The following is a 26,537-nucleotide window of genomic DNA, read 5'->3' as shown; positions in this document are numbered from 1 at the left end:
AGAAAACATGTCACCCAAAATCTGGTAAAAAAAAATACAAAGACGTTCAACTCCCAATCATTAGGGCTGGTAAACGAACAGAGCAGCTCGTTACTTAGCCCGGTTCGCCTGGTCACGAACTCGTTCATGATCAGTTCATATAGTTAGCGAGCAGATCGAGTCATGGGCAGCTTGTTTAGCTTAAATGAGTGGAGCCCGAACACAACGGCTCGATAATGCTCGTATGGATAAATTATGTATATTTTTATGAATAATATATATTTTGTATAATATATAAAAAGAAGAATGTCTAAAATATATATGTATATAAAAGGAATGAATGAAAGATATATACATAAAATATGGACTATTAAGTGTAATTTATAAAAAATTATATATAGTTTCAAGTATAATATATAAAAATGTAATATACTATTTACAAATAACATAAAATATTTTTACACGAAATAACATTGCAAGATTCAGTTCTAAAGTAGGCGCTACGGAATCCGATCAAACGGGACATGTCCTAATGGAAAAGGCTCATAGAGAATCTGGATCTGAATGGCTTAAATAGGTAATAGGAAATGCTGAATGGATATTCGAATTCGGTTTAAATTTGGAATCCGAATTTGGATGTTGCTAAATTTACCGGACTCGGATATCCGACCCGAACAATTACCGTTACCACCCCATTGAAGACGAGTCCCGTTATTCACTGTTATTCCCTTCCTTCCTTGACAGGTTCTTACAAGCAAACGTAATATTTATTTCCCTCCTCCTCTTTCCCAAAACGGAGGGAGAAGTGAAAGAGAAGGAGCCAAGAACGGCACGTGCGGCCTCCCCTTCGTCTCGACTCTCTCCGCGACGGCACGTGCGTGCTCGTTGTCATTCCCGTTTCTTCTTCTTTCTTTTGTGACGAAGCGGGAAGAAGGAGAGACTAGCAGAGAGAGCTAGAGATGACGGAGACGGAGGAAGGAGGAAAGGAGGAGCGAGGGAGGTGAGCCCCGCCCCCACTGGTTTGCCTTGCGGAGGAAGGCGAGGAAGGATGAGAGGAGGGTTGCCTTCCTGCAATCGGTTGCCGAACGGCGGGTACTCGCCGTCGCCGTCTCCGCCTCATTCACCGATGCGCTCGCCCCGGCTCCGGCATGGGAAGGGCAGGGGCGGGCGGTTTCCGGCTGGTGCAGGGCCCAAGGGCGTCGTGCAGAGGGCCACGTGGATCCTCCTCTCCGTGCTCCTTCGGAGGCAGGCCGTCTTCCTCTTCGCTCCCGTCATCTACATCGCGATCATGCTCTACTACATGAGCTCCGTCGTCCCTACCATCTCCGACTCGCCGGCGCCGGGCTCCGTCTATCGCAGCCACGAGGTCTTCGCGAATCTCTGGCCGGACATGAACGCCGATAACTCGAGCTCCGATGCGGTTAGTTTTTTTTCTTTTTAACCTCCCTCTCGATCTTCTGTATCTTCTTTTGGATTTTGATTTTCCGATTGGTATTGGCTTCTTGGATATGAATTTCCTTTCTTAGCGGATTTTTTTTTTTATTCGAGATTAGGAAATCGGTCATGCGTTTTAGAGCTCGAATTTCTTGCGATCTATTTCACCCAATGATTTTTGTGGTTTCTGTGTTTTGAGGAGAAATGTTGACTTTTGATCATTGATTCTCAGGTTCTGGTCATTAGAGATCCAAGATTCAATGCAGGCACTTATTTTTCCTAAAGTAGACGTGTTTGATTTTTCTGATTCTATCCAAGATTGAAGGTTTTCATGCTTTCTGTGAAGAAACGAAATCGCTTTTGATATTGTAGCGAGTTTACCGTTTGCAGAATGACTCATGTGGTGCTTAGTTTTATATCATGCCAAATTCAGAGGTTGTGAAAGCTGATCCTGTGATCGTATCATGATTTTCATCGCAATTCTTCTTCCAAGTCTATATATGCATGCAATTTAGCGGACCGTATGTTTTTACCATCTTGAAAGGAAGAGGTAGTAAATATGCACAATCTGGGTGATAGCTTGAATTGAAATCGAGTATGTAGCAGATGTCTTTCCATTGGTAGCATGAGCTTCAAACTAAATACACATGATTTTCAACAAAACATTCTTAAGGGGCACATGTGTGACAAATTTCACACCATTTGAGAATAGGGGGGAAATGATGTAGAAAAAAATAGTTACTTGGAATGACCAGTTGTGTTATCTTATTTAGATGTTAAAATTAGGGGAACAGATTTGTTTTTTTCTGGTTAATGCGGTGAAAGAATCAGAATTAGTTAAACTTGGAGTGAGGACAGTGGACCAAATCGAAATTCCCCAAGCATGGTAGGCAACAATAAAAAAATACTGCTAAAACAAATTTGTTCATCATTCTTTGTTGGAGGAGTGTGGAGCCTGATTTCTACCTTGATATGAATCTTTAATTTTTGCGTGTGAAATTGGTAACACAAGCAAATTGTGAGAAATGAAGATGGATACCTTCCACCTTTGCCTTGAAGCGGCCATTATGAATCATTGAATCCTTCTTAGAGGACCTTTTACAACTGAACCTTGATATCACTATAAACTCAAACAATTGAGTTCTGAACAGGAAGAAGAAAAACAGAGGCTGGTGGTGGTTGTTAGAAGTTCTCCTGAAAGGTGGGGGTTTTGCCCCCATCTATAACAATGAGTGAACCAACCATGGTAAGTGGAAATCAATATAAAAGAGATCACGATTTTGGAGTAGAAAGAAAAGATGGATATAGAATAATTCACAGTTTTGGGGCAGAGACAAAAGATGGGGTTCATGAAAGAGGGTGCTTTCTCACGTGTGCAAGTTCTGGTTCTGAAGTTGGTATTTCCATATTCAAGTCAGACATAGGGGTCTTGCCTGGATATCCATTGTGTTCTTCAATTTAATACATTGAAAAATTGCCAAATCCGAAGGAAAAGAAGGTCCAATAAGAAAAAAACATGTAATACACAAAATTATATGTGATTTTGATGTGATGATTTATATGGTGGTGCTGTATTCACCTGTTCAAGTATTTGTTCTTGGATTCCATTGACAGACATGGGTGAGCGATCGTGTAAGAGCAAAGTGAACATGGAGAAAGGAAGAGATCAAATAGAGCAAGAGTGGTTTGGAAGGGAATTCAAATTTCTGTTGGTTGTTGCCTTGTTGGTTTGTACGGCCTTGTCTGAAGCAGTTGTTATTGTTCCATTCTATATAAAAGAGATTACTAGTTAAAAATCATGGACCAAGTGATTGGGAGTCGGTCTAGGTCAGGAGTGACTCTTGCTTGAAGTTCAAAGGTGGGAGATGCTCATTGCCTGTTGTGGCTCGAGGGGCATGGGTTATAGGAAGCTTCTACCTTTCTTGATAAGCTTGCTTCCTGAGAAGCCTCTTTGGAAGCTGGAAGCTAAGTGCTTTTGAAGCTTCTCTAGACATCAAATTTTCAATACGAGAATTAAAGTTTTTGTAGAAAAAATACATTAACAAAATTAATGAATTGTGATTGATATAATAAAAGCAACATAGTCGACCTACTTTAATTAGATTGAAGAATAAATCTTAAATGGTAATACATTTTTTATAATTTCTTAAAATGCAAATCTTTTCATTTTTATAATTCCCAAGGTATTTTAGATTACTTATTTGAAAGAATAAGTCTAGGCACAAACATTCCAAGCATTCTTTTCATTGTAAGAAGTAAGAACAAGCATCCTATTATGCACTCTCTTGTATATAATTTATAGGATCATTATGATAATCTTGATCTATTATTTGCTGCTTGCTAGTTTTTGTGATAATTAACTAAATAATAATCCTTGCTTATATATGTTCAAACTAGACTTTTTTTTATATTTGATGTGTAACAAACTAACGTTATAAATCATATAGCAAACAATATAAGTATTATATAAACATATACTTTATGCTTTTGAAGGCAAAAAATGTAGTTTATAAATGTTAAATGAATCATAGTATTATCTAGTATAAGAGCTTTCTCTTTGATACATTCTAAAAAACTTGTTAATTAATGTCTTAAAGCTCCCTAGTCACTTTTCATTTCCCACTTCACATGTACTCATAAATCCCTTATATCTCACTTCCACTTTCTTCATCATTTCTTGATTCTGATTCCATCTCTGGTAACCTTGGTTCAAATTCTAGGTGCAAGATATGTGATGTTTCTGTTGTGCATTTATGCTGAACTTTATCACTCTTTCCATTAGTGAATCATGTTTTTCCAAGCAACCTATGCTTCTTGTTGGTTCCTTGTGTTTTTACGTATGTTATTTAAATGGTTTTAGTTACAATCCATATGGCGACAACCGTATAAAGGTGGCGAGTGGAAGCCTTGTATAAACTGGACAGCTGAAGCAGGTATGACCTATCACTGATCCTTTTAACGTATAAACTGGAGAGCAGTTCTGTTTTCTTGCTCACATGGGGATGAATGCATGTGTGCATGTATGTACAGGCATCACTCATGCATGCACTGTCAGATTATAATCGCTTACATTTGCTTGAATGCAGGGTAGGTAGTAGCCTTTGCTATCTCTCTGTGTTTATATCTCTGCATGTTTACATCCATCAGAAACGGTCCTTCCCATTTCCCCATATACGTTTCTCATCTTATGTATGCATGTGCACCCATTCACGTTTGCAATCATGTGGGCACCACCATGTTCTTAATATGTTGTTTTTTAAATTTGTACTGAGATCAGTAACATACAGATTGTTGGTCATTACTGCTCTAATGGTATCAGTTGGCTTCTCTGTTATTTAACTGGTGATTTGTGCAAGTAAACTATGAGGGGGACTCTTTTTCTTTTTCCCATATTATCAGTGGAGAATGATCTGTAAGCACCTTTTCCCATTACCTAAGATGTGATGACTGAGCTCATAAAAAAACAGCATGATGACTACATTCTTTTCTGAAAGAAAATGAAAAATATCTCTTCTGGACTAATGAATTAATCAAACATAAACCATGGTAAAATGCCAATTTTTGGCAAAGCAATTGGTCTTCTGTAATAATTGCATTCTTTGACAAAAATATATATGCATGTTGGACATGCAGCGGCTTCTTTATTTAAGACGGACATTTTTTTGTGTCAATATTCAGATTTACCGGATTCCAATGGCTTCATATATGTTGAGGCAAATGGTGGCTTGAATCAGCAGCGCACATCGGTACTGTTCTATCTATATTATCATGATTGAACTCTTATCAATTGGTTGTTCATATAGGTGGGTAATAGCTGTTGCATGTGTTCTGCAGATATGCAATGCAGTTGCGGTAGCAGGCTATCTAAATGCGACCCTTGTAGTCCCCAATTTTCATTTTCACAGTGTTTGGAGAGATCGAAGGTGATCTACTTTTTGTGTCCTACTTTTCTCTGCTATTTGTCTGATCCAGTTGATTGACCACATGATGATATATTAATTTTATGTTACTTAAGATGCACTTATGTTTAATTTGTTAGCTTAATATGATGTTGTTAATCATAGTAACAAACTAAACAATATTGATCTTTTTGATAATTTCAGTTGGTGTTTTTTCTGAGGAGAACATAAAAGTAAGCAGTTTTTCTCAGGAAAATTCTTGGATTTTTTAAAAACATAAAAACTGAAACCATGAAAATATTAAAGTTTTGAGATTTTTTCAAAAAATGAATAATCATGATAATATTTTAATATTAAGTGAAATTTTATTATATATTTTTTCATTTATTGCAGTATTTTAAATATTTTCATTTTTCATAAAGGCATTGAAATCGTGTTAAACGAAAAAAGTGTATTTATGACTGGTTTGAACACAGTCACTTGGAAAATATTATATTATCTTGTAAATGATACTCATGAAAAAAATATATTGTAAATGTAATAGGTAGTTTTTTATCATTTGCTTGCTTATCTTGCAGCAAATTATAATCTCTTCATTTCTTGAAAAAAATTGTAGACCCTTAAGGAGGAAAATGTTTACATTTAAAGGCTTTATCTGTTTGATAAATTCCTAAACCTTTTACTGTTTAAATATATTTGCTACATGTTTTTTTTGAAATATTCATTTTCTATGGACTTGAAAGATCAGTACTTGTAGCTTCTTATTTGGCCATGAACTGCATTTTCTCCTATGTCACATGGGTGCGGGTGCAGGGATGCGGCACTTCCAAAAAACTCGGGTGCGTGCGGCAAATATATATATATATATATATATAGTCCAAAAGTTGGACATAAATGACCCTGGGTGCGTTGACTGCACCCAGGGTCAGGTTGACCGCATCGGGTGCGGGTGCGGCACCTAGTTGGAGAATCCCTGTGACATATTAAAAAAAAAACTTTGGCAATTTTTTTTAAGTCCGAAAAATTGGACCAAAATGACCCTAGGTGCATTGACCGCACCCAGGGTCGGGTTGACCACACCTGGTGCTGCACCCGCACCCGCGTCGCGTTGCGTCGACGCGGGTGCGGCACCCTGCTAGCCGAATCCCTGTGACATAGATTTTCTCAATCAAATTAACTAGGCATCTGTTTGAGTTAAATGAGTAATTTAGATGCCTTTTGACATAGCCAGTGGGTTCTGGTATTCTTTTTACAGATTAAGATAATTGGCTTGGCATAATACCATGAAGTGGGTTTGACAGATGAAAGCACCATATGAAAATTTTGCATCTGCATCACTGCATAACATCTTTAAGGGATTTTTGTTTGGAAAGTGTCTAATACCCCATCTGATGTTCATGCTATAGATTTACCATTTTTAATTGCAGATTATTAATCTTCCTTTATAAATAACTAACGGGTGCTTCTATGGTGGTACTGTACCACCATATCTTACAGTGGTAATCACTTGATTTACAGAGATCTAAGCTCCACAAGCAAAATCTGACCTTTGGATGATTAGTAAGGAAAAAAGGAAAAAAATAAGGGGAAGCGAAGGGAAAGCGAGCTTCCCATTTAGGGAAAGCGCACTCCCCAATTTTTTTAGTGCTTCCCAACACATTTCGGAAGCGCCACGTTTCGCACTTCCGAAACATGCTTTGGGGAAGCATGCTTTCCTAAGTCCTATGGCACTTCGGGTAACTCTGAGCTAAACTATAGGCCAGCAATTTAAACTGACAAAATTGAGGTGCACACAATTCACCCCAACAAACAACTCTGGTTCAACAATAAGGCAAAAAATAAATAAGGCATCATATAAAAATTGGTGATGGACAAAACAAATGCCATAAGGACGCAATACATACTCACGAAAATTGGTTTCCAAATAAGCGAGTTCTTATATAAGAACCAATTTGAAAAAACAAAATTTCAAATCAAATCCAATAAAGGTAGTTGAAAACTTTAAAATGAGTATAGTGCAATCATATGCACAACAAGATATCAAATGATGCAACTATATGCATGTATAATATAAGCAAGTCTACTACAAGACAACAATGGCATACAACATTAAAGATGGTCAAAAACATATATAAAGATTTTTAAAGAACCATAAGTAAAACCACAAGTACAACTAATCATGGATACTCACAAAGAGATCAAAATTCATGTATATGTAATAATTTAATAACTTTAAAGCTACAAAAAATTATGAAAGAACAAATAAGATATGTATATGAACACCATGATTTCACATAAGATACTAACATACCCAAAATATATTTTGACTTATCATGCTTGCACAAGAGCCAATAAAACAATAACTCGCTTAAAAAAGAGTTTTTTAAGATAAAACTCTAATTTCAATTTAATTTGAGACCATAACCCAAAATACCAAAACCAATTTTGAAATAACACATAATCATTAATGACACATAAAACATGCATAGACATATGTTCAGAACACATAAATATGAAGATGATATGCCGATAGAGCAATCTCATGAGAGCATACAAAACATCTATGGCATGACTAATGAACTTAAAATCATGATGACTCAAGATATAAAACATACAAGAATTTAAAAATTCTTAAGAAGCACATCTCAATGAAAACACCAAATAGAATTTAAAGAACATGCTTTTGTAATGAAGAGGGGCGGAAGCACCAATAGAGCAAGAACACTCTTTAAGAGTGACCACAAGAGTCAAGAACACAAACACTAAAAGTGTATACACAAAACTCATAAAAGTAGAAAATGACTTAAAGTCATAAGTTGAATATTATTGAAGAAAGACAGAGGAGGGTATAAACCCAATGCCTTTACAAGTGTGAGCCTCCTCTATTTATAGAGGAGGAGAGCTAAGGGGGGACCATAAAGGGGGCTCCCTTCTAGTCGTTGGGAGCCCCAACGGTCATAAATATGATCATTGGGGCCCCAACGACTAGATAGGTGGGGCCCCTTATGGTCCTTCAAAAGTAAAACTAAGAAATAAAAAAAGAAAAAGAAAAAGGGGAAAAAGAAAGAAAAAGGAAAAATGCAAAAAGGAAAAAGTACATGGTGATTTACCAAAACACCCCTATCGGGTTTTTGAAAAAGAAAAAGAAAAATATTATGTATATATACATATATATATATATATATATACTTATATATATACGTATGTATATATATATATAAGTATATGTATATATATATTTATATATACATAATTTAATATGCCCCCTCAAACTTTACGGGGAGAAGACCGAAAGTTTGCTAAGAAGAAACATAAATCGTGGAGTTGGGAGCGCTTTGGTGAAGAAGTCAGCCAGTTGATATTCTGAAGTAACATATGGCAATGTGATAGTTCCTCTGAGATATTCGTCTCGAACATAATGGCAATTCATTTCGATATGCTTGGTCCGCTCGTGAAAAGTATGATTGCTTGCAATATATATCGCGCTTTTGTTATCACAGCAGAGCTTGGTGGGAGAGGAAATGAGGATGCCCATGTCACCAAGAAGACTTCTGAGCCATACGATTTACATAGTTGTCATTGCCATGACCCGATACTCAACTTCAGTGGATGACAGTGAGACCTTCTGCTGTTTCTTGCATCTCCACGAAATGAGGGATTCACCTAAAAAAATGCAAAGACCAGTAGTTGAGATACGATCATTGGGATTTCCTCCCCAATCAGCATCAGTAAAAACAGTTAACTCAAGAGATGAGGAAGAGGATAAGAAGAGTCCCTTGGAGATGGTATTTTTGACGTATCGCACAATTCTCATTACGGCCGCCATATGAACCGAAGTGGGTGCATGCTGAAACTGGCTTGCTGCATGAACCGCATGAGCTATATCTGAACGTGTGATGGATAGATAGGTGAGAGATCCAATTAATTGACGGAAGGGGGTTAGATCCTCAAGAAGAACACCATCCTCAAGTCTCAGTTTTGCATTGATAACTTCGGGAGTCTCATCTTTCTTTTCATTAGATATTTCTGACTTGATACAAATGTCTGCAGCTAATTTCATTTGAGATATGATGTATCCTTGTGCAGAATAAGCTACTTCAATTCCTAAAAAATATCTCAAGTATCCAAGGTCAGACATATCAAAAGTTTCTTTTAACATAGACTTTACATTATTTACCCCCTTTTTGTCACTCCTAGTGATGATCATATCATCAACATATAACAGAAGCATAACAATGGAGTCACCTGTCTTCTTAACAAAAAGAGCAGTGTCAGTATAGCAGGAAATAAATCCTAAATTGATTAATACATTACTAAACTTGTCATACCAAGCTTTAGGAGCTTGCTTAAGTCCATATAAGGCCTTTTTTAATTTTAAAATTTTTCCATTTAAATTCATACCTGGAGGAGGTTCTATATAAACTTCTTCATTTAAATTTCCATTTAAAAAGACATTTTTGACATCAAGTTGAAAAATTGGCCATTTTTTAATAGAGGCTATTGCAATAAGGGCTCGAACACTAGTCATTCGAGCAACTGAGGCAAAAGTTTCATCATAATCTACCCCATACTCTTGGGCATATCCTTTGGCAACTAACCTAGCCTTATATCTTTCTAATGAACCATCACTCTTAGTTTTTACTTTAAAAACCCATCTACATCCAATGGGTTTCTTGCCATTGGGTGGATCAATGATTTCCCAACTTTGTGCCCTTTTAAGAGCATTAAGTTCAAGTTCCATTGCTTCATTCCAATGAGCATATTGTTTAGCATCATTGTAATGAGATGGTTCATGAAAGGAGTGAAGAGCTAGTAGACATGCTCGAAAGTTTGGAGAAAAAGAATCATAAGATACAAATCTATTTGGTACTTTAGAAATACGATTTGATTTTCTTTGAGAGGTTTCTTCAATCGACTCACTTTGAGAGAATTTTTCAAGGGCACAAGGTGAATTTCTTTCATTCCTTGTAGAGTAGACTTGTGTTTGTTTTGATACATTTTCTTCTAAATTTTGATCATCATTTGGATGTTCAATATAATCATCTATGATGTTTTCTTGAGGTAACAAGTCAAATAAAAAGGAATAATCAATATTTTCATTTGGTTTGTGCGAAAAACCATTTTCTTCTTCTAGGAATGTGACATCTTTTGAGATATAAAGTTTGTTTTTGAGTATGTCAAAACATCGATAACCTTTTTGTTTTTCGTCATATCTTAAGGAAATACATTCAATAGCCTTAGGAGAAAGTTTATCATTTTTGTGAGTTAGAACAAAGCATTTACATCAAAAAATTCTTAGTTTTTTATAATCGGGAGACATATTGTAAAGTTTCTCAAATGGAGAAAGATTTTTCAAAGAAGATGAAGGGATTCTATTGATAAGGTATGTTGATGTTAGAACCGCTTCGACCCAAAAGGATTTTGGAATATTTTTTGAAATTAATAACGTTCTTGTAGTTTCTATAATGTGTCTATGCTTTCTTTCCGCAAGACCATTTTGTTGCGGAGTGTTGGGACAAGAACGTTGATGACAAATTCCATTTTCTTTTAAATAGCTTTGAAATTCATTTGACATGTATTCGCCTCCCGAATCGGACCTAAGAATTGATAAATTTCCCAAAAAATGATTTTTAACCATCGCATGAAATTCTTTAAAGAAGGTGAAAACTTCGGATTTGCGGCTTAAGAAGTAAATTCATGTAAATCGAGTGAAGTCATCAATAAAGACCACATAGTACGAAAATCCTCCTTTGGACAAAATAGGGGAAGGACCCCATACATCGGAATGAACAAGTTCAAAAGGCCGAGTGGTGAAATAATTTCTTTGATGAAATGAAGTAGCTTTAGATTTCCCAAAAATGCAATCTTTACAAGTCATGTGATTGTCTTTACAAGTATTGTTCAAAAAAGGAAAAAGATACATTTTTACAAAATTTGGATGACCAAGTCTCTCATGCCAAATTCCAATACTTTTGTCCTTTACAAGATTGCAAGATGACTTAGATGAAAGAGTCAAAAAATCCATAAAATAGAGATCACCCCTTCTATGGCCTTGCCCAATCAGCTTCCCTGACTGGAGATCCTGCACGGTGTAATCTTTATGTGAGAGAGACTTGACATCCATGATCGGTGATTTGGGAAACGGAAAAAAGATTTAGATTAATCTTTGGAACGATTCTTACTTTAGGAACGAAAAAGTTTTGAGAGGTTTTAAAATCAAGTGTTCCAATACTCTCAATTTTTAAAGATGTTCCATCGGCCGTTGAAACATAAGAAGATATGGGTTCGGAAAAAACATTTTTATGAGATGCCATATGAAAAGAAGCACCAGAGTCTAGTATTCACATACCTGGAGGTGATGAAGAATAGGCGATGGCGGCTCCGGATGTTGAAGAAGATGTTGGAGAACTTCGGAGATATGATTAAGAGTTTCTTTGATATCTCCCTCTTTGGCACTTTCTTCTTCCTTCTTTGGAGAATTTTCTCTAACCGCGGCTACTTTTCCTATATGCTTTTACATTTGATCCGGGCCTAGTAACGGCCAAAACTTCATCACTCTTAATGCTTAGGCCAAGCATATTTCGGCAAGGGCGTCTTCAATGGGTAAGGCTTTACTTCTATGGAGAAGGGATGCCCTAACTTGTTTAAATTCCGGTCGAAGACCATGAAGAAATTGGAAAAAATGCTCTTTTTTGATTTGTTCCTTTCTTAATTCAATATCTTCCGGAGCCACCCATTTAGGCTCAAGAAGAACAAGTTCATCCCAAAGAGGGGTTAAAGAGCTAAAGTAATCCCGGACACTCATATCCATTTGTTAGCTCTTCTTTTGGAGCCACCCATATAGCTAAAAAAATTGTCGAGCAAGATCCTTTTGGGTATACATACCCTTAAGGAAGAACCATGCCTCATTGGCCCTTCTAAATTTGGCAATATTAGCACAATTTTTGAGGTCCACATTGTTCATAAACCATGCCAAAATTTTGGCATGGTTACTTTCCCAATCCTCAACTTTGGATTGATGGTCATTGATAGCTTTGATGCGCTCATCGCCATCTAAAGCTTTTTCAACCTCATTTTCGATTTTAGTGAGAACAAGAGAGGGTTCAGGAGTAGTTTCCATAACAAAACCCTAAAGTTTCTTACCTCTTAGATGATTTTCCATAGCGGAGGCCCACATAAGATAATTGGACCCATTGAGCTTAAAATAAAGCTCAACTTTAGAATCACGTTCCATCGACACCAAATATTCTTTCTTTCTTCAAAAGCTTGAGAGGCACACGTCCCGAGATAACAAAGAGAAGCCCAATCACCAACCGAGCTCTGATACCATGTAATGAAGAGGGGCAGAAGCACCAATAGAGCAAGAACACTCTTTAAGAGTGACCACAAGAGTCAAGAACACAAACACTAAAAGTGTATACACAAAACTCACAAAAGTAGAAAATGACTTAAAGTCATAAGTTGAATATTATTGAAGAAAGACAGAGGAGGGTATAAACCCAATGCCTTTACAAGTGTGAGCCTCCTCTATTTATAGAGGAGGAGAGCTAAAGGGGGACCATAAAGGGGGCTCCCTTCTAGTCATTGGGAGCCCCAATGATCATAAATATGATTGTTGGGGCCCCAACGACTAGATAGGTGGGGCCCCTTATGGTCCTTCAAAAGTAAAACTAAGAAATAAAAAAGAAAAAGAAAAAGGGAAAAAGAAAGAAAAAAGGAAAAATGCAAAAAAGAAAAAGTACATGGTGATTTACCAAAACACCCCTATCGGGTTTTTGGTTGTACAGAAAAAGAAAAAGAAATATATTATGTATATATACATATATATATATACTTATATATATATATACGTATGTATATATATATAAGTATATGTATATATATATTTATATATACATAATTTAACAGCTTTGACACATGCATAAAGTCACTAATAATCATAATTGTGTCCAAGAAACCCAAAATAATATATATATATATATATATATATACATGAGATCATAAAATTATATATTTTTTGTATTAAAAATAATAATAACATGGAGAACTTACCATATGGAGCTCAAGAGTAGACTACTTATGGGTTAATGTCAAATAACATTATAATAATATTTCATTAAAAAATATTTCACAAAACTCTAATTCAAATTGATTCAAAAAACACATTTTACATATCCAAGAAATAACCATAATATTTTAAACAGATTTTAAAAAGAAAAGAATGGAAATATATATCATAAATACCTTTTTTTTAATTAAACAAGAGATATGTATCAAAATACGAGAGCCTCGAGTCCAAACCATATATCAATCCAAAATTTTCTTTCGAAGCACAAATTTGAACAAAATACCAAGATCAAGAATCTCTCGCTCTGATACCATGTCACGAAATATGCAGAAAAAACAAAAGCAAGAACCACAAGGGGCTTATGATAACACAAACACAACATGCACATCCACAAGTCCACCATGGGATAATACAAGGTGCCAACATAGGCAATACAAACAACTACTAAGGGCAATACCATGCATTAAAATACAAAAGCAAGAATAAAATAAATAATATTTTATTCATAATATACTCACAAGGTGAGTTAGAATGCTTGAAAAGAGCATTGGAGAACAAGAGGGGGTTCACCCCTGGTTATACACAAGTGGTAGTCTCAAATATAGTTGTTGGACTGTTCCAAGAGCTCTATTTGGTCTTTGACCAAATAGTTCCTATAAAAATAAAAAAGGATAAAAAGAACAAAATAAAGTAAAAGAACTAAAGTACCCCTAATGGGCACAACCTATTACAATGTTGTGAAATGATGAAAATACCCCTAGAGGGTATTATCTATTACATCGTTATAAATAATATATATATATACACACACACATGTACAACTTAACATCACAGGACCAATAAATAACAACAAAACGTAATTTAACATGGCAAAATCCAAGCACATATTAACCACAAATCCAAGCAAAATGCAAAATAACATAGCAAAATTGGAACAACATTGAGAATGAGATTCAAATTTCAAACGCACCCACTACCATAAAACAAAAAAACAAACAACCAAGAAAATTTCAAATGCACCCCAGAAAAAAATAGCACCCCGAGAGAGCGAGTTCAAGAAAAGAGAGAGAGAGAGTCAGAGCGAGAAAGAGACAGACAGAGAGAGTGTCATAGTGAATGAGAGAGAGAGAGGGCGTACCTGATCCCCATGGTTGTCGGAGATCGTTGGAGTCGCCAAAGCAATATCGAAGTTGCTGGAGAACGAGAGAGATAACACTCACAATCCCTAAAAACTCAACCCCCCCCCCCCCCCCCTTTCCCTCTCCGTGCCTTATAACAAAAATTTTCACGAAGGACAATTTTGCCCTTTCCAAAACATTAACTTCTTTTTTTTGGTAAACAACAATTACATAAAGGGAAAAATTATTTGAGCCCCAAAATACAAGGAAACACGATTCCCAGAGTTGGGAATCAGTTTCCATCAAAAGAAAAGCTCGCTTCCCAATTTAAGGAAGTGCACTTCTCATTATTGGGAACCTCGCTTCCCATTTAAAAAGGGTGCTTCCCCTAACGTTTTGGAAGTGCCGTGTTTTGCACTTCCCCATGTCTATGGGCGCTTCCGGTAACCTTGTTCTAAACCATCCTTATTTTCATCAGTTGTGGGTCGTTGATTTTTAACCATCTCAAAAATGGGTCTTATAGTGTATTTGACATAAGAAAAGCTTCTAACATATTAAATAAACCATGTTAAAAATGGTTGTATGGTTAGATTTCCCATTTGGTGGCTTAGATCCATACAAACAAGAGTGTATACCACCATAAGGTATCATGGTACAGAACTACCATATATTTTCCCATAAGTAAATAGTTTGAGTGCCACCAAAGTAGGTCAGCAAAAGGTTATGTCCTTTTTGGTATATTACAAACGAGAAAATAAAAATGGTAAACAACTAGCTTTCTATAAAAAAGAAGGTAGACAACTAATATAACATAAAGCTAAAAAATATTAAATAGAGAAAAAAAACTTACCTATTTCAATCACTCAAAGGATGTCTTAGAAGAATCTTAATTTTTTATGTTTTGTTTTTTATAGATTTTGAAAAGTTTCATGAGTAAAAATGTCTAACCACCAATTTAATAGAGATTCAACTGTAAGTGTATAAACAAACATTTTAACAAAACAACATAATGGGTAGTACAAATTTGGAATTTTGTGAATAACGGAGTGCAAAATCCTGTTATTTTACAAATTATTGAACGATAGTTGCACCGTTTGGATAAAGATTAAATTTGGATAAGGTGACTGTTTGGCTCTATTTGGTGTTAAAATATGTATATATATATACATATACTTATATATATATACATTCGTATATATATAAGTATATATATACATATATATACATTTTCCCTTTTATTGAAATACCCGATAGGAGTATTCTTGTAAAACCACAATGTAACTTTTCTTTTTCACTTTTTCCTTTTTCTCCTTTTTCTTTTTCCTTTTTTCTTTTTTTTATTTTCTCCTTTTTGTAAGACCACAAGGGCCCCACACTTGTAGTCATTGGGTCCCCAACGGTCAGATTTATGACCGTTGGGGCTCCCAACGACTACATGGGAGCCCCTTGTGGTCCCTTCCTTGAGTCTCCCTCCTCTATAAATAGAGGAGGTATTCTCCTCTTGTATGCATTTGGTTTTTTACCCTTCTCTTCCTTTCTTCAATAAATCCAACTTATGACTTTAGGTCATTTTCTACTTTTGAGAGTTTTGTGTGTGCACTGTTAGTGTTTGTGTTCTTGGCTCTTGAGGTCACTCTTAAAGAGTGCTTTTTACTCCATTGGTGCTTCCGCCTCTTTTCATTACATGGTATCAAAGCTCGGTTGGTGATTGGGCTTCTCTTTATTATCTTGGAGCGTGTGCCTCTCAAATTTTAAGAAGAAAGGAAGGATTTGGTGCTGATGGAACATGATTCTAAAGTGGAGCTTTCTTTTAAGCTAAATGGGTCCAACTATCTCATGTGGGCCTCCGCAATGGAAAATCATCTAAGAGGTAAGAAACTTTAGGGTTTTGTTATGGGAACTACTCCCGAACCCTCTCTTGTTCTCACTAAAATCGAAAATGAGGTTGAAAAAGCTTTAGATGGCGATGAACGCATCAAAGCTATCAATGACCATCAATCCAAAGTTGAGGATTGGGAAAGTAACCATGCCAAAATTTTGGCATGGTTTATGAACAATGTTGACCTTAAAAATTGTGCTAATATTGCCAAATTTAGAAGGGCCAATGAGGCATGGTTTTTCCTTAAGGGTATGTATACCCAAAAGGATCTTGCTCGACAATTTTTTTGTCAAGAAAAAATCCGTTCCATCAAACAAATGGATATGAGTGTCCGGGACTATTTTAGCTCTCTAACCCCTCTTTGGGATGAACTTGCTCTTCTTGAGCCTAAATGGGTGGCTCCGGAAGATATTGAATTAAGAAGGAAACAAATTGAAAATGAGCACTTCTTTCAATTTCTTCATGGTCTTCGCCCGAAATTTGAACAAGTTAGGGCATCTCTTCTCCATAGAAGCAAAGCCCTACCTATTGAAGACGCCCTCGCCGAAATATGCCAAGGGAAACTCAACTTGGCTTAAGCATTAAGAATGATGAAGTTTTGGCCGTTACTAGGCTCGGATCAAATGTTAAAGCCTATAGACCTCCTCACTTTAACAAAAATCGTAATGGGCCTAGAAAGGGAATAATATGCCATTATTGCAATGAACCGGGACACATTAGACCGGTTTGTCCCAAACTTAAAGGAAAAGTAGCCGCGGTTGGAGAAAATTCTCCAAAGAAGAAAGAAGAAAGTGCCAAAGAGGGAGATATCAAATATACTCTTAATCATATCTCCGAAGTTCTCCAACATCTTCTCAAGACTTCTTCCTCAACATCCGGAGCCGCCATCGCCTATTCTTCATCACCTCCAGGTATGTGGATACTAGACTCCGGTGCTTCTTTTCATATGACATTTCATAAAAATTCTCTTTCAAATGTTTTTTCCGAACCCATATCCTCTTATGTTTCAACGGCCGATGGAACATCATTGAAAATTGAAAGTATTGGAACGCTTGATTTTAAAAATTCTCAAAATTTTTTTGTTCCTAAAGTAAGAATCGTTCCAAAAATTAATTTAAATCTTTTTTCCGTTTCTCAAATCACCGATCATGGATGTCAAGTCTCTTTCTCACCTAAAGATTGCACCGTGCAGGATCTCCAGTCAGGGAAGCTGATTGGGCAAGGCCATAGAAGGGGTGATCTCTATTTTATGGACTTTTTGACTCTTCTATCTAAGTCATCTTGCAATCTTGTAAAAGACAAAAGTATTGGAATTTGGCATGAGAGACTTGGTCATCCAAATTTTGTAAAAATGTCTCTTTTTCCGTTTTTGAACAATACTTGTAAAGACAATCACATGACTTGTAAAGATTGCATTTTTGGGAAATCTAAAGCTACTCCATTTCCTCAAAGAAGTTACTTTACCACTCGGCCATTTGAACTTGTTCATTCCGATGTGTGGGGACCTTCCCCTATTTTGTCTAAAGGAGGATTTTCGTATTATGTGGTCTTTATTGATGACTTCACTCGATTCACGTGGATTTACTTCCTAAGTCGCAAATCCGAAGTTTTCTCCTTCTTTAAAGAATTCCATGCAATGGTTAAAAATCAATTTTTGAGAAATTTATCTATTCTTAGGTTCAATTCGGGAGGCGAATATATGTCCAATGATTTTCAAAGCTATTTAAAAGAAAATAGAATTTGTCATCAACGTTCTTGTCCCAACACTCCGCAACAAAATGGTCTTGCGGAAAGAAAGCATAGGCACATAATAGAAACTACAAGAACGTTATTAATTTCAAAAAATATCCCAAAATCCTTTTGGGCCGAAGCGGTTCTAACCTCAACGTATCTTATCAATAGAACCCCTTCATCCTCTTTGAAAAATCTTTCTCCATTTGAAAAACTTTACAATATGTCTCCCGATTATAAAAGACTAAGGATTTTTGGATGTAAATGCTTTGTTCTAACTCACAAAAATGATAAACTTTCTCCTAGGGCTATTGAATGTATTTTCTTGGGATATGGCGAAAAACAAAAAGGTTATAAATGTTTTGACATACTAAAAAACAAACTTTATATCTCAAAAGATGTCACATTCCTAGAAGAAGAAAATGACTTTTCGCACCAACCAAATGAAAATATTGATTATTCTTTTTTATTTGACTTATTGCCTCAAGAAAACATCATAGATGATCATATTGATCCTAGTGAACCCCTTGGTGAAGATCATTTTGAACATCCAAATGATGATCAAAACTTAGAAGAAAATGTTTCAAGACAAATACAAGTCTACTTTAGAAGAAATGAAAGAAATCCTCCTTGTGCCCTTGAAAAATTCTCTCAAAGTGAGTCAATCGAAGAGACCTCTCAAAGAAAATCAAATCGGATTTCCAAAATACCCAATAGATTTGTTTCTTATGATTCTTTTTCTCCTAACTTTCGAGCATGCCTACTTGCTTTTCACTCCTTTCATGAACCATCTCATTACAATGATGCTAAACAATATGCTCATTGGAATGAAGCTATGGAACTAGAACTTAATGCTCTTAAAAGGGCGCAAACTTGGGAAATCATTGATCCTCCCAATGACAAGAAACCCATTGGATGTAGATGGGTTTTTAAAGTAAAAACTAAGAGTGATGGTTCATTGGAAAGATATAAGGCTAGGTTGGTAGCCAAAGGATATGCCCAAGAGTATGGGGTAAATTATAATGAAACTTTTGCCCCAGTTGCTTGAATGACTAGTGTTCGAGCTCTTATTGCTATAGCCTCTCTTAAAAAATGACCAATTTTTCAACTTGATGTCAAAAATGCCTTTTTGAATGGTAATTTAAATGAAGAAGTTTATATAGAACCTCCTCCAGGTATGAATTTAAATGGAAAAATTTTGAAATTAAAAAAGGCTTTATATGGACTTAAGCAAGCTCCTAAAGCTTGGTATGATAGGTTTAGTAATATATTAATCAATTTAGGATTTTCTTCTTGCTATACTGACACTGCTCTTTTTGTTAAAAGGACAGGTGACTCCATTATTATGCTTCTGTTGTATGTTGATGATATGATCATCATTGGGAGTGACAAAAAGAGAGTAAATAATGTAAAGTCTATGTTAAAAGAAACTTTTGATATGTCTGACCTTGGATACTTGAGATATTTTTTAGGAATTAGCTTATTCTGCGCGAGGATACATTCTATCTCAAATGAAATTAGCTGCAGACATTTGTATCAAGTCAGAAATATCTAATGAAAAGAAAGATGAGACTCCCGAAGTTATCAATGCAAAACTGAGACTTGAGGATGGTGTTCTTCTTGAGGATCTAACCCCCTTCCGTCAATTAATTGGATCCCTCACCTATCTATCCATCACACGTTCAGATATAGCTCATGCGGTTCATGCAGCAAGCCAGTTTCAGCATGCACCCACTTCGGTTCATATAGCGGCCATAATGATAATTGTGCGATACGTCAAAAATACCATCTCCAAGGGACTCTTCTTATCATCTTCCTCATCTCTTGAGTTAACTGCTTTTACTGATGCTGTCTGGGGAGGAAATCCCAATGATCGTATCTCAACTACTGGTCTTTACATTTTTTTAGGTGAATCCCTCATTTTGTGGAGATGCAAGAAGCAACAGAAGGTTTCACTGTCATCCACTGAAGCTGAATATCGGGCCATGGCAATGACAACTATGGAAATCGTATGGCTCAGGAGTCTCCTTGGTGACATGGGCGTCCCCATTTCCACTCCCACCAAGCTCTGCTGTGATAACAAAAGTGCGATATACATTGCCAGCAATCACACTTTTCATGAGCGGACCAAGCATATCGAAATGGATTGCCATTATGTTCGAAATGAATATCTCAGAGGGACTATCTCATTACCATATGTTACTTTAGAGTATCAACTAGCTGACTTCTTCACCAAGGCGCTCTCAACTCCACGATTTATGTTTCTTCTTAGCAAACTTTCGGTCTTCTCCCCGTAAAGTTTTAGGGGGCATGTTAAAATATGTATATATATAAGTATATATATACATATATGTATATATATACATTTTCCCTTTTATTGAAATACCCGATAGGGGTATTCTTGTAAAACCACAATGTAACTTTTCTTTTTTACTTTTTTCTCCTTTTTCTTTTTCCTTTTTTTTATTTTCTCCTTTTTGTAAAACCACAAGGGCCCCACACTTGTAGTCGTTGGGGCCCCAACAGTCAGATTTATGACCGTTGGGGCTCCCAACGACTACATGGGAGCCCCTTGTGGTCCCTTCCTTGAGTCTCCCTCCTCTATAAATAGAGGAGGTATTCTCCTCTTTTATGCATTGGGTTTTTTACCCTTTTCTTTCTTCAATAAATCCAACTTATGACTTTAGGTCATTTTCTACTTTTGAGAGTTTTGTGTGTGCACTGTTAGTGTTTGTGTTCTTGGCTCTTGAGGTCACTCTTAAAGAGTGCTTTTTACTCCGTTGGTGCTTCCGCCTCTTTTCATTACATTTGGGTAGAGGTGCATGATTAGCTAAACAAAGTTAAAATTCCTTAAATGTCCTTTAAAGTTCCAAATCATATGGAATTTTTCGTAAAAGGGTTAACTTTTTGTCATGAATGCCCTTATTTTACTGTCATACGTTTGTAGGATATCTGTTTTTCAGCCTTGAAATTTCAATTAAGGTAGGTTGGTTTCAGTTATCACTGGTTTCCTTTTTTACCCTATTTTCAATATCACCTTTCCATCTTCCAAGTGGGTTTACATGTTTCTTTCCAATCAATGGCTCTAACTTCTGGGTTACAACATCTGATCAATTTACTATACTAGCAAATAAGATTGCCCTACTGACAAATAAGAATGTTCAATCTCTTGTCTTTTGATGTTATGATGCGATGACAAATTTAAGATGTTTTTATACCCGAGGTTTACTTCATAGGTAGGCAGGCCATTAAGTCATCTGTGTCCCTAGGAAGGCTCCTTGTAATCAAAAAAGAGAAAAGGATGTTGATGTTTTTAATTATCTTTCTATGTCAGCATGGCTCTAGTTAGGGTTTACATGTTACCCTAATTATCTTTTGTTGCATGAAGCTCCTATAGTCCAAATTTGGTGGGGAAGTTTGGTTAGTTCAATATTTACCTTTTTTGCTTGATTGTTGGAGATGAAAACTTCACACATATTTGGCTGTTTGTGATTGTACAGTAAATTTAGTGACATCTATGATGAAGAGCATTTTGTCAAAGCACTCAGAGGTGTTGTAAGGGTGGTCAATAAACTGCCTGAATACATAGTGGACCGATATGATCACAACATGAGTAAAGTCCTTAATTTTAGAATTAAGGCTTGGTCACCTATTGAATATTACAAGGATGTGGTTCTGCCAAAGCTACTCGAGGAAAAGTAAGTCCAGAAGCTTCTAACTCTTGCCTGTCATTGCTGCACTGCATCTGCTTTTAGTTCTTCGTCTTTCCTCTAGTAAATATGCATTCATTTGAAAATCTGTCGGTTGTCTGTTTGGTGATTTGAGCTGTTTGATTAATTATTTCAGAGAACACTTGGAAACTTACCTTTTTGTGGGTTAGCAAATGGATTTCCTTATGCTTAGTAGTGCATCCGTCTTAAGTTTTGTGACATGTTACATTCTCATGGGATCTTTCATACTCCAAATTTTGCAGATTTTCTGTTTATGTTGTTTATGTTTCTTCTGGAGTAACTATATGATTATATCTACTGAATTAAATGTTGCAGGAGGATCCATTTGTAATTATAGTTTATCATTTTTCATTTTTATGTAATACATTGATGTCATATACAAACTAAAATAGCACCCCAACTCATGAAATAATCAGTTTAGAGCCAATTCAGATTTTGTTTGAGAAAAGGTGGCTAGGTATATTTTCTACACGGTTTAAAACCCACACTCTCAAGACTTGTCTGGTCATGTTAAATATATTTGAGAGAGAGATATGGTGGTCGGTGGGGGCTGCTATCTTTCTTTTAGTTCCTCTGTCTATGTCAACCGAATGCTTCATTTTACTCCTGTACAATATCCCTTTGTACTAGTTGTATTGAAGCTCCTTGGAAGTGGCTTGATCACCATATCTGCGTCCTTATCCATATGATCATTGTTTGCAGTAGAATTGTAATGATGTATAGTATTTTGTAGCATGCATTTAAATTATTCAGAATGATCTCTCTTTATTTGATTCAATGCCTGAAATTACTTGCAAACTCTTTATGGTGCAAGCAATAAATTCATCTTGTCATGGATGTTTCAGGCTTATAAGGATCTCTCCTTTTGCAAACCGATTGTCGGTGGATGCCCCATCACCTGTTCAAAAGCTCAGATGCTTGGCCAACTATGAAGCACTAAGATTTTCAAATCCTATTGCCAGTCTTTCTGAAAAGTTGGTTGAGCGGATGAAAATGCATAGTGTAGATAATGATGGAAAATACGTTGCTGTACATCTTAGATTTGAAAAGGTTTTCACAATTGTTTTGCAGCATTTCATCTTGTTTCTTAACTGTTTGTCTATGTGAAATTCCTTGCATCTTTATAGCAAATGAAGGTTTTGAATTCTAATGCAGGATATGGTGGCTTTTTCATGCTGTGTATATGATGGGGGTGAGAAAGAGAAGTTGGATATGGATGCTGCAAGGGAAAGAGGTTGGCGCGGGAAGTTTACCAGGCCTGGACGTATAATACGGCCTGGGATGATTAGACTCAGTGGAAAATGTCCTCTTACACCCTTGGAGGTAGATTCTGCTTGAAATCTTTTCCTGTCACTGCTTCTGTGCATCAAATTGTATACTATCCTATCCGCTGGTTGTCAGATACCATGTTTTAGTGAGAAATTTCTGCATCAAAAAAGGAATGAATACCATTTACAATGGTAGACACATTCACCTTAGTGCTACTTGGTCTAGATGTAAATGAACCATCATTTGAATATGTGCAGTGCTGTACTCTGAACTCATGCAGGGTGGTGGCATATACTTCGGGCATATACAACAACATGCTTGAGGATTATTGATCTGGAAAAAGTTGTTTGGATTATGATATTATCTGATTCTCATGCTTCAAAATTTGTACTGATGAAGAACCGTGCTTAGTTTGGTCTTATGCTGCTGATGTCTTTAGAGTAGTACATAATTACAGTTTTATGCTTATTATTTGTGCATTCTGCCTTTTGTGGTACTGCAGGTTGGATTGATGCTTAGGGGCATGGGATTTAGTAATAAGACATCTATTTATGTGGCATCAGGAAAAATCTACCAGTCTGAGAGAACAATGGTTCCCCTACGAGAAATGTTCCCACTTTTGCAGACTAAAGAGACATTGGCCTCACCTGAGGAGCTTGCACCATTTAAAGTATGGTATTTCATGCATTTTCTGTCTCTGATATGGTGTGTTAGTTGGGCTTAAGTTTCAGCATTTCTGGTGTTGGATGTGCTGCCTTGTTCATGAATATGTTGCCTATTATGTCTAACTTAAGTGCTGCAATTTCCAGAAATATTCTTCTAGGATGGCAGCTGTCGATTACGGTGTTTGTCTTCACAGTGAAGTGTTTGTAACGACTCAAGGTGGGAATTTTCCTCATTTTCTGATGGGTCACAGGCGATACTTATATGGTGGTCATGCGAAGACTATCAGACCTGACAAGCGAAAGTTGGCTCTGTTGCTAGATAATCCAAATATAGGGTATCCATCGTGAAACCTGATATTTTACTGCTGTTTTGATGTTGTCTAAACTTTCATTCTCTTCTTTCTATGGTTATTAAGAAATTCATTTGTCTGTTCTTTGGGTTTGTACATGCATGTGTGTGAAAGTTGTTGATTTTCTGTTCTGTGAGCCTTACACGTGTGCATGTGTCTGTTGCTTGGTCTCTTGGTGATCATTACTTTAAGGCATGTTCATTTTAGATAACCCTTTTCCTGTTCTCAATGTTCTCTGAATTTCCTTTGCTCAAAGTACATTTTTATTGGTGTCTGAGTCAAAGTAAATGATAATTGAGTTAGTGCTTAGTACTTGGTACAGCTGTTCCTAGAAGAGGTTGATCTAATGCTTGCTTTTATTGCTGTTATTTTCTCTCTGGGGTCACAAGCTAAGGCGAAATTTGTGGATAGCTTTTTCTTTAAACTATTTGATAAAAAATGAATTGTTCCATAGAGTGCCACATTCATCTCTTTGCATATCTATTTCCTGTTAAAGTACGTGGATTAAGGTTGAACTTTATCATGATTGCTATCTTATATTGTTTAGTCCAAAAGAAGTGATTAAGTGCCTAACTGGGTAAACTTTGTGAACAGTGCAGCTAGTTGTAGATATTTTGCTTCTCATAGATCTTCTTAAGGGGGGTCAGTAGCTCATCAACTCTTGAAAAACACACTACAATTACAGAATTTGTCATAAACAAACACTCTGGTGTTAAATAACCATTGTTGTGAATGCATGAGATTCTTTAACTGCATGTTTGTATTTTACTTTCCAGTACTCCATGTGGTCTTTAAAATGTAAGATAAGATAATACAGGCAATACATGAATACTTCAGTGCCGACTTTGTGCATGTTTCTTATCTTTGAATGTTTGGCTGTGCCCCTGATGCATTACCAGTAGTTCTGCTTCCATTTCTGCAGATTGTTGGTTTGTCTAGAATGAAATCATTTTTATGCTCCTAACCAGTCAACCCATATTTATAATTTGCTCATTATGCCTAATTAAGAAGTTTATTGTGCTAATATAATTGTGAATGGTAGTTCAACAAATTAATTAGCTCTTTACTGCTGCAGATGTAGGGTGCTATTTGCCTCATTTTTTCTGGTTTTTCATTGGATTGGAACTCACGCACGTATACAATTTAAGATGCCTTATTTTTTATTTATAATTTTCTGGGTCGGCTATTGATGCTTCTGCTTGTTGTGGTTTGCACGGTGCAGATGGAAGACTTTCACAAAGCAAATGGCGAACATGCGGTCCCATAGCGATGCAAAAGGTGTGGGGATAAGAAGACCAAATGATTCGATATACACCTTTCCCTGTCCAGATTGCATGTGTAGATTGAACAAATCCGAAGTTCCCAATTCTACTACTCCCTGATCTTCTTTACCGCCCTGTGTTCTTGCCAGCATCCCATCTCTAACCTATTCCTGCCACCGTTGGCCTAATTTTGCACCATTCTTTTATTCCCTTCTTAACATACGGCTCTTAGAGATTAGGCTTACGGATTTGGTTGGAGTACATTGCTCCATTTTTTATCGAGCTTTGGGAAACAGCAAGCCTGTTGTACATGTTTGGAAAGAAAGAAGATTATGATTGGGCGAAACTTTGGCTGGCCCCCGCGGTTGTAATATTTATTGGGCTGCAACAGAATGTGTTTCTCTATTAGCAGCCTCAGTTTTGCTACCTCTTGTACCTGATTGATCAATCTTCACATGATTGTAAAATGGAATTAATCTCAGCATTTTTAGAAAATGAATCTCCATTCTTTTCCCTGATCATCATCTTCTACTGTGAGCTTTTCCCTTTATTTCAATTAAAATATGTCCAAAGGGCCGCACATTCTAGTTTAGGGTAGCAACGGAAAATAATTTCACCACCATGCAGTTACGTTTGGAAAGTTAACCTTTCACATTGGTTCGCTGCTGACTGCCGTCTACAATGATTGGCCTTTTGGGCAAAATCCAATTTGTTGTTTTCTTGATCCCAAAAGGCTTTGATTTGCATACATTGCAGCATACCAAAAATGGATCGTTTATATATCTCTCTGGTCGCCTGCCTTATCGCTACTCAATCAGAAGCATTTGATGTTGTCAAAGTCAGTTCGAGAGAGATCCAGCTAGCGCAGCTTATCAAACTGCAAAGTCCGATCGTTCGGGTCGGCCCTTGACTTGAGTGACCCCACAATAAAACCAATCTTCGGTCCCCACCCGGTTTGACCTATTTAAACAGATAAGGTTAGAGGCAAGTCCGACTTGTAATGTGATTGTTGCCGTAGTTTCCGTTGGTTAGAATCTGACGCTTCTTTATTGTTTCCTGTACTCTCTCAAACATGGTTCTTGAATGAACGAATCATTATAAAAACTTTACGTGGTTTTGGTGAACAATGTTTGTACATTTGGTGTGTGCTTC

The 26,537-nt window shown here is 36.4% G+C and overlaps 1 protein-coding gene across 1 annotated transcript; it reads left to right on the top strand.

Annotated features, from left to right (window-relative positions):
* Nucleotides 1-774: 774 nt before the first annotated feature.
* Nucleotides 775-25,903, top strand: LOC149846007 (protein ESMERALDA 1-like). The gene is made up of 10 exons (XM_089996116.1): nucleotides 775-1,399; nucleotides 4,274-4,346; nucleotides 5,092-5,159; nucleotides 5,248-5,336; nucleotides 21,609-21,806; nucleotides 22,685-22,889; nucleotides 22,995-23,162; nucleotides 23,611-23,778; nucleotides 23,918-24,108; nucleotides 25,346-25,903. The coding sequence occupies exons 1-10, from the start codon at nucleotides 1,028-1,030 to the stop codon at nucleotides 25,503-25,505; spliced, it is 1,692 nt and encodes a 563-aa protein (XP_089852242.1). The 5' UTR covers nucleotides 775-1,027; the 3' UTR covers nucleotides 25,506-25,903.
* The last annotated feature ends 634 nt before the right edge of the window (nucleotides 25,904-26,537 follow it).

Source organism: Nuphar pumila, chromosome 2 (assembly GCF_984573655.1).
Source record: "Nuphar pumila chromosome 2, dmNupPumi1.hap1.1, whole genome shotgun sequence".
Lineage (NCBI taxonomy): Eukaryota > Viridiplantae > Streptophyta > Magnoliopsida > Nymphaeales > Nymphaeaceae > Nuphar > Nuphar pumila.
The sequence above is the reverse complement of the archived record's forward strand: the minus strand, read 5'-3'. Positions and strand labels throughout refer to the sequence as shown.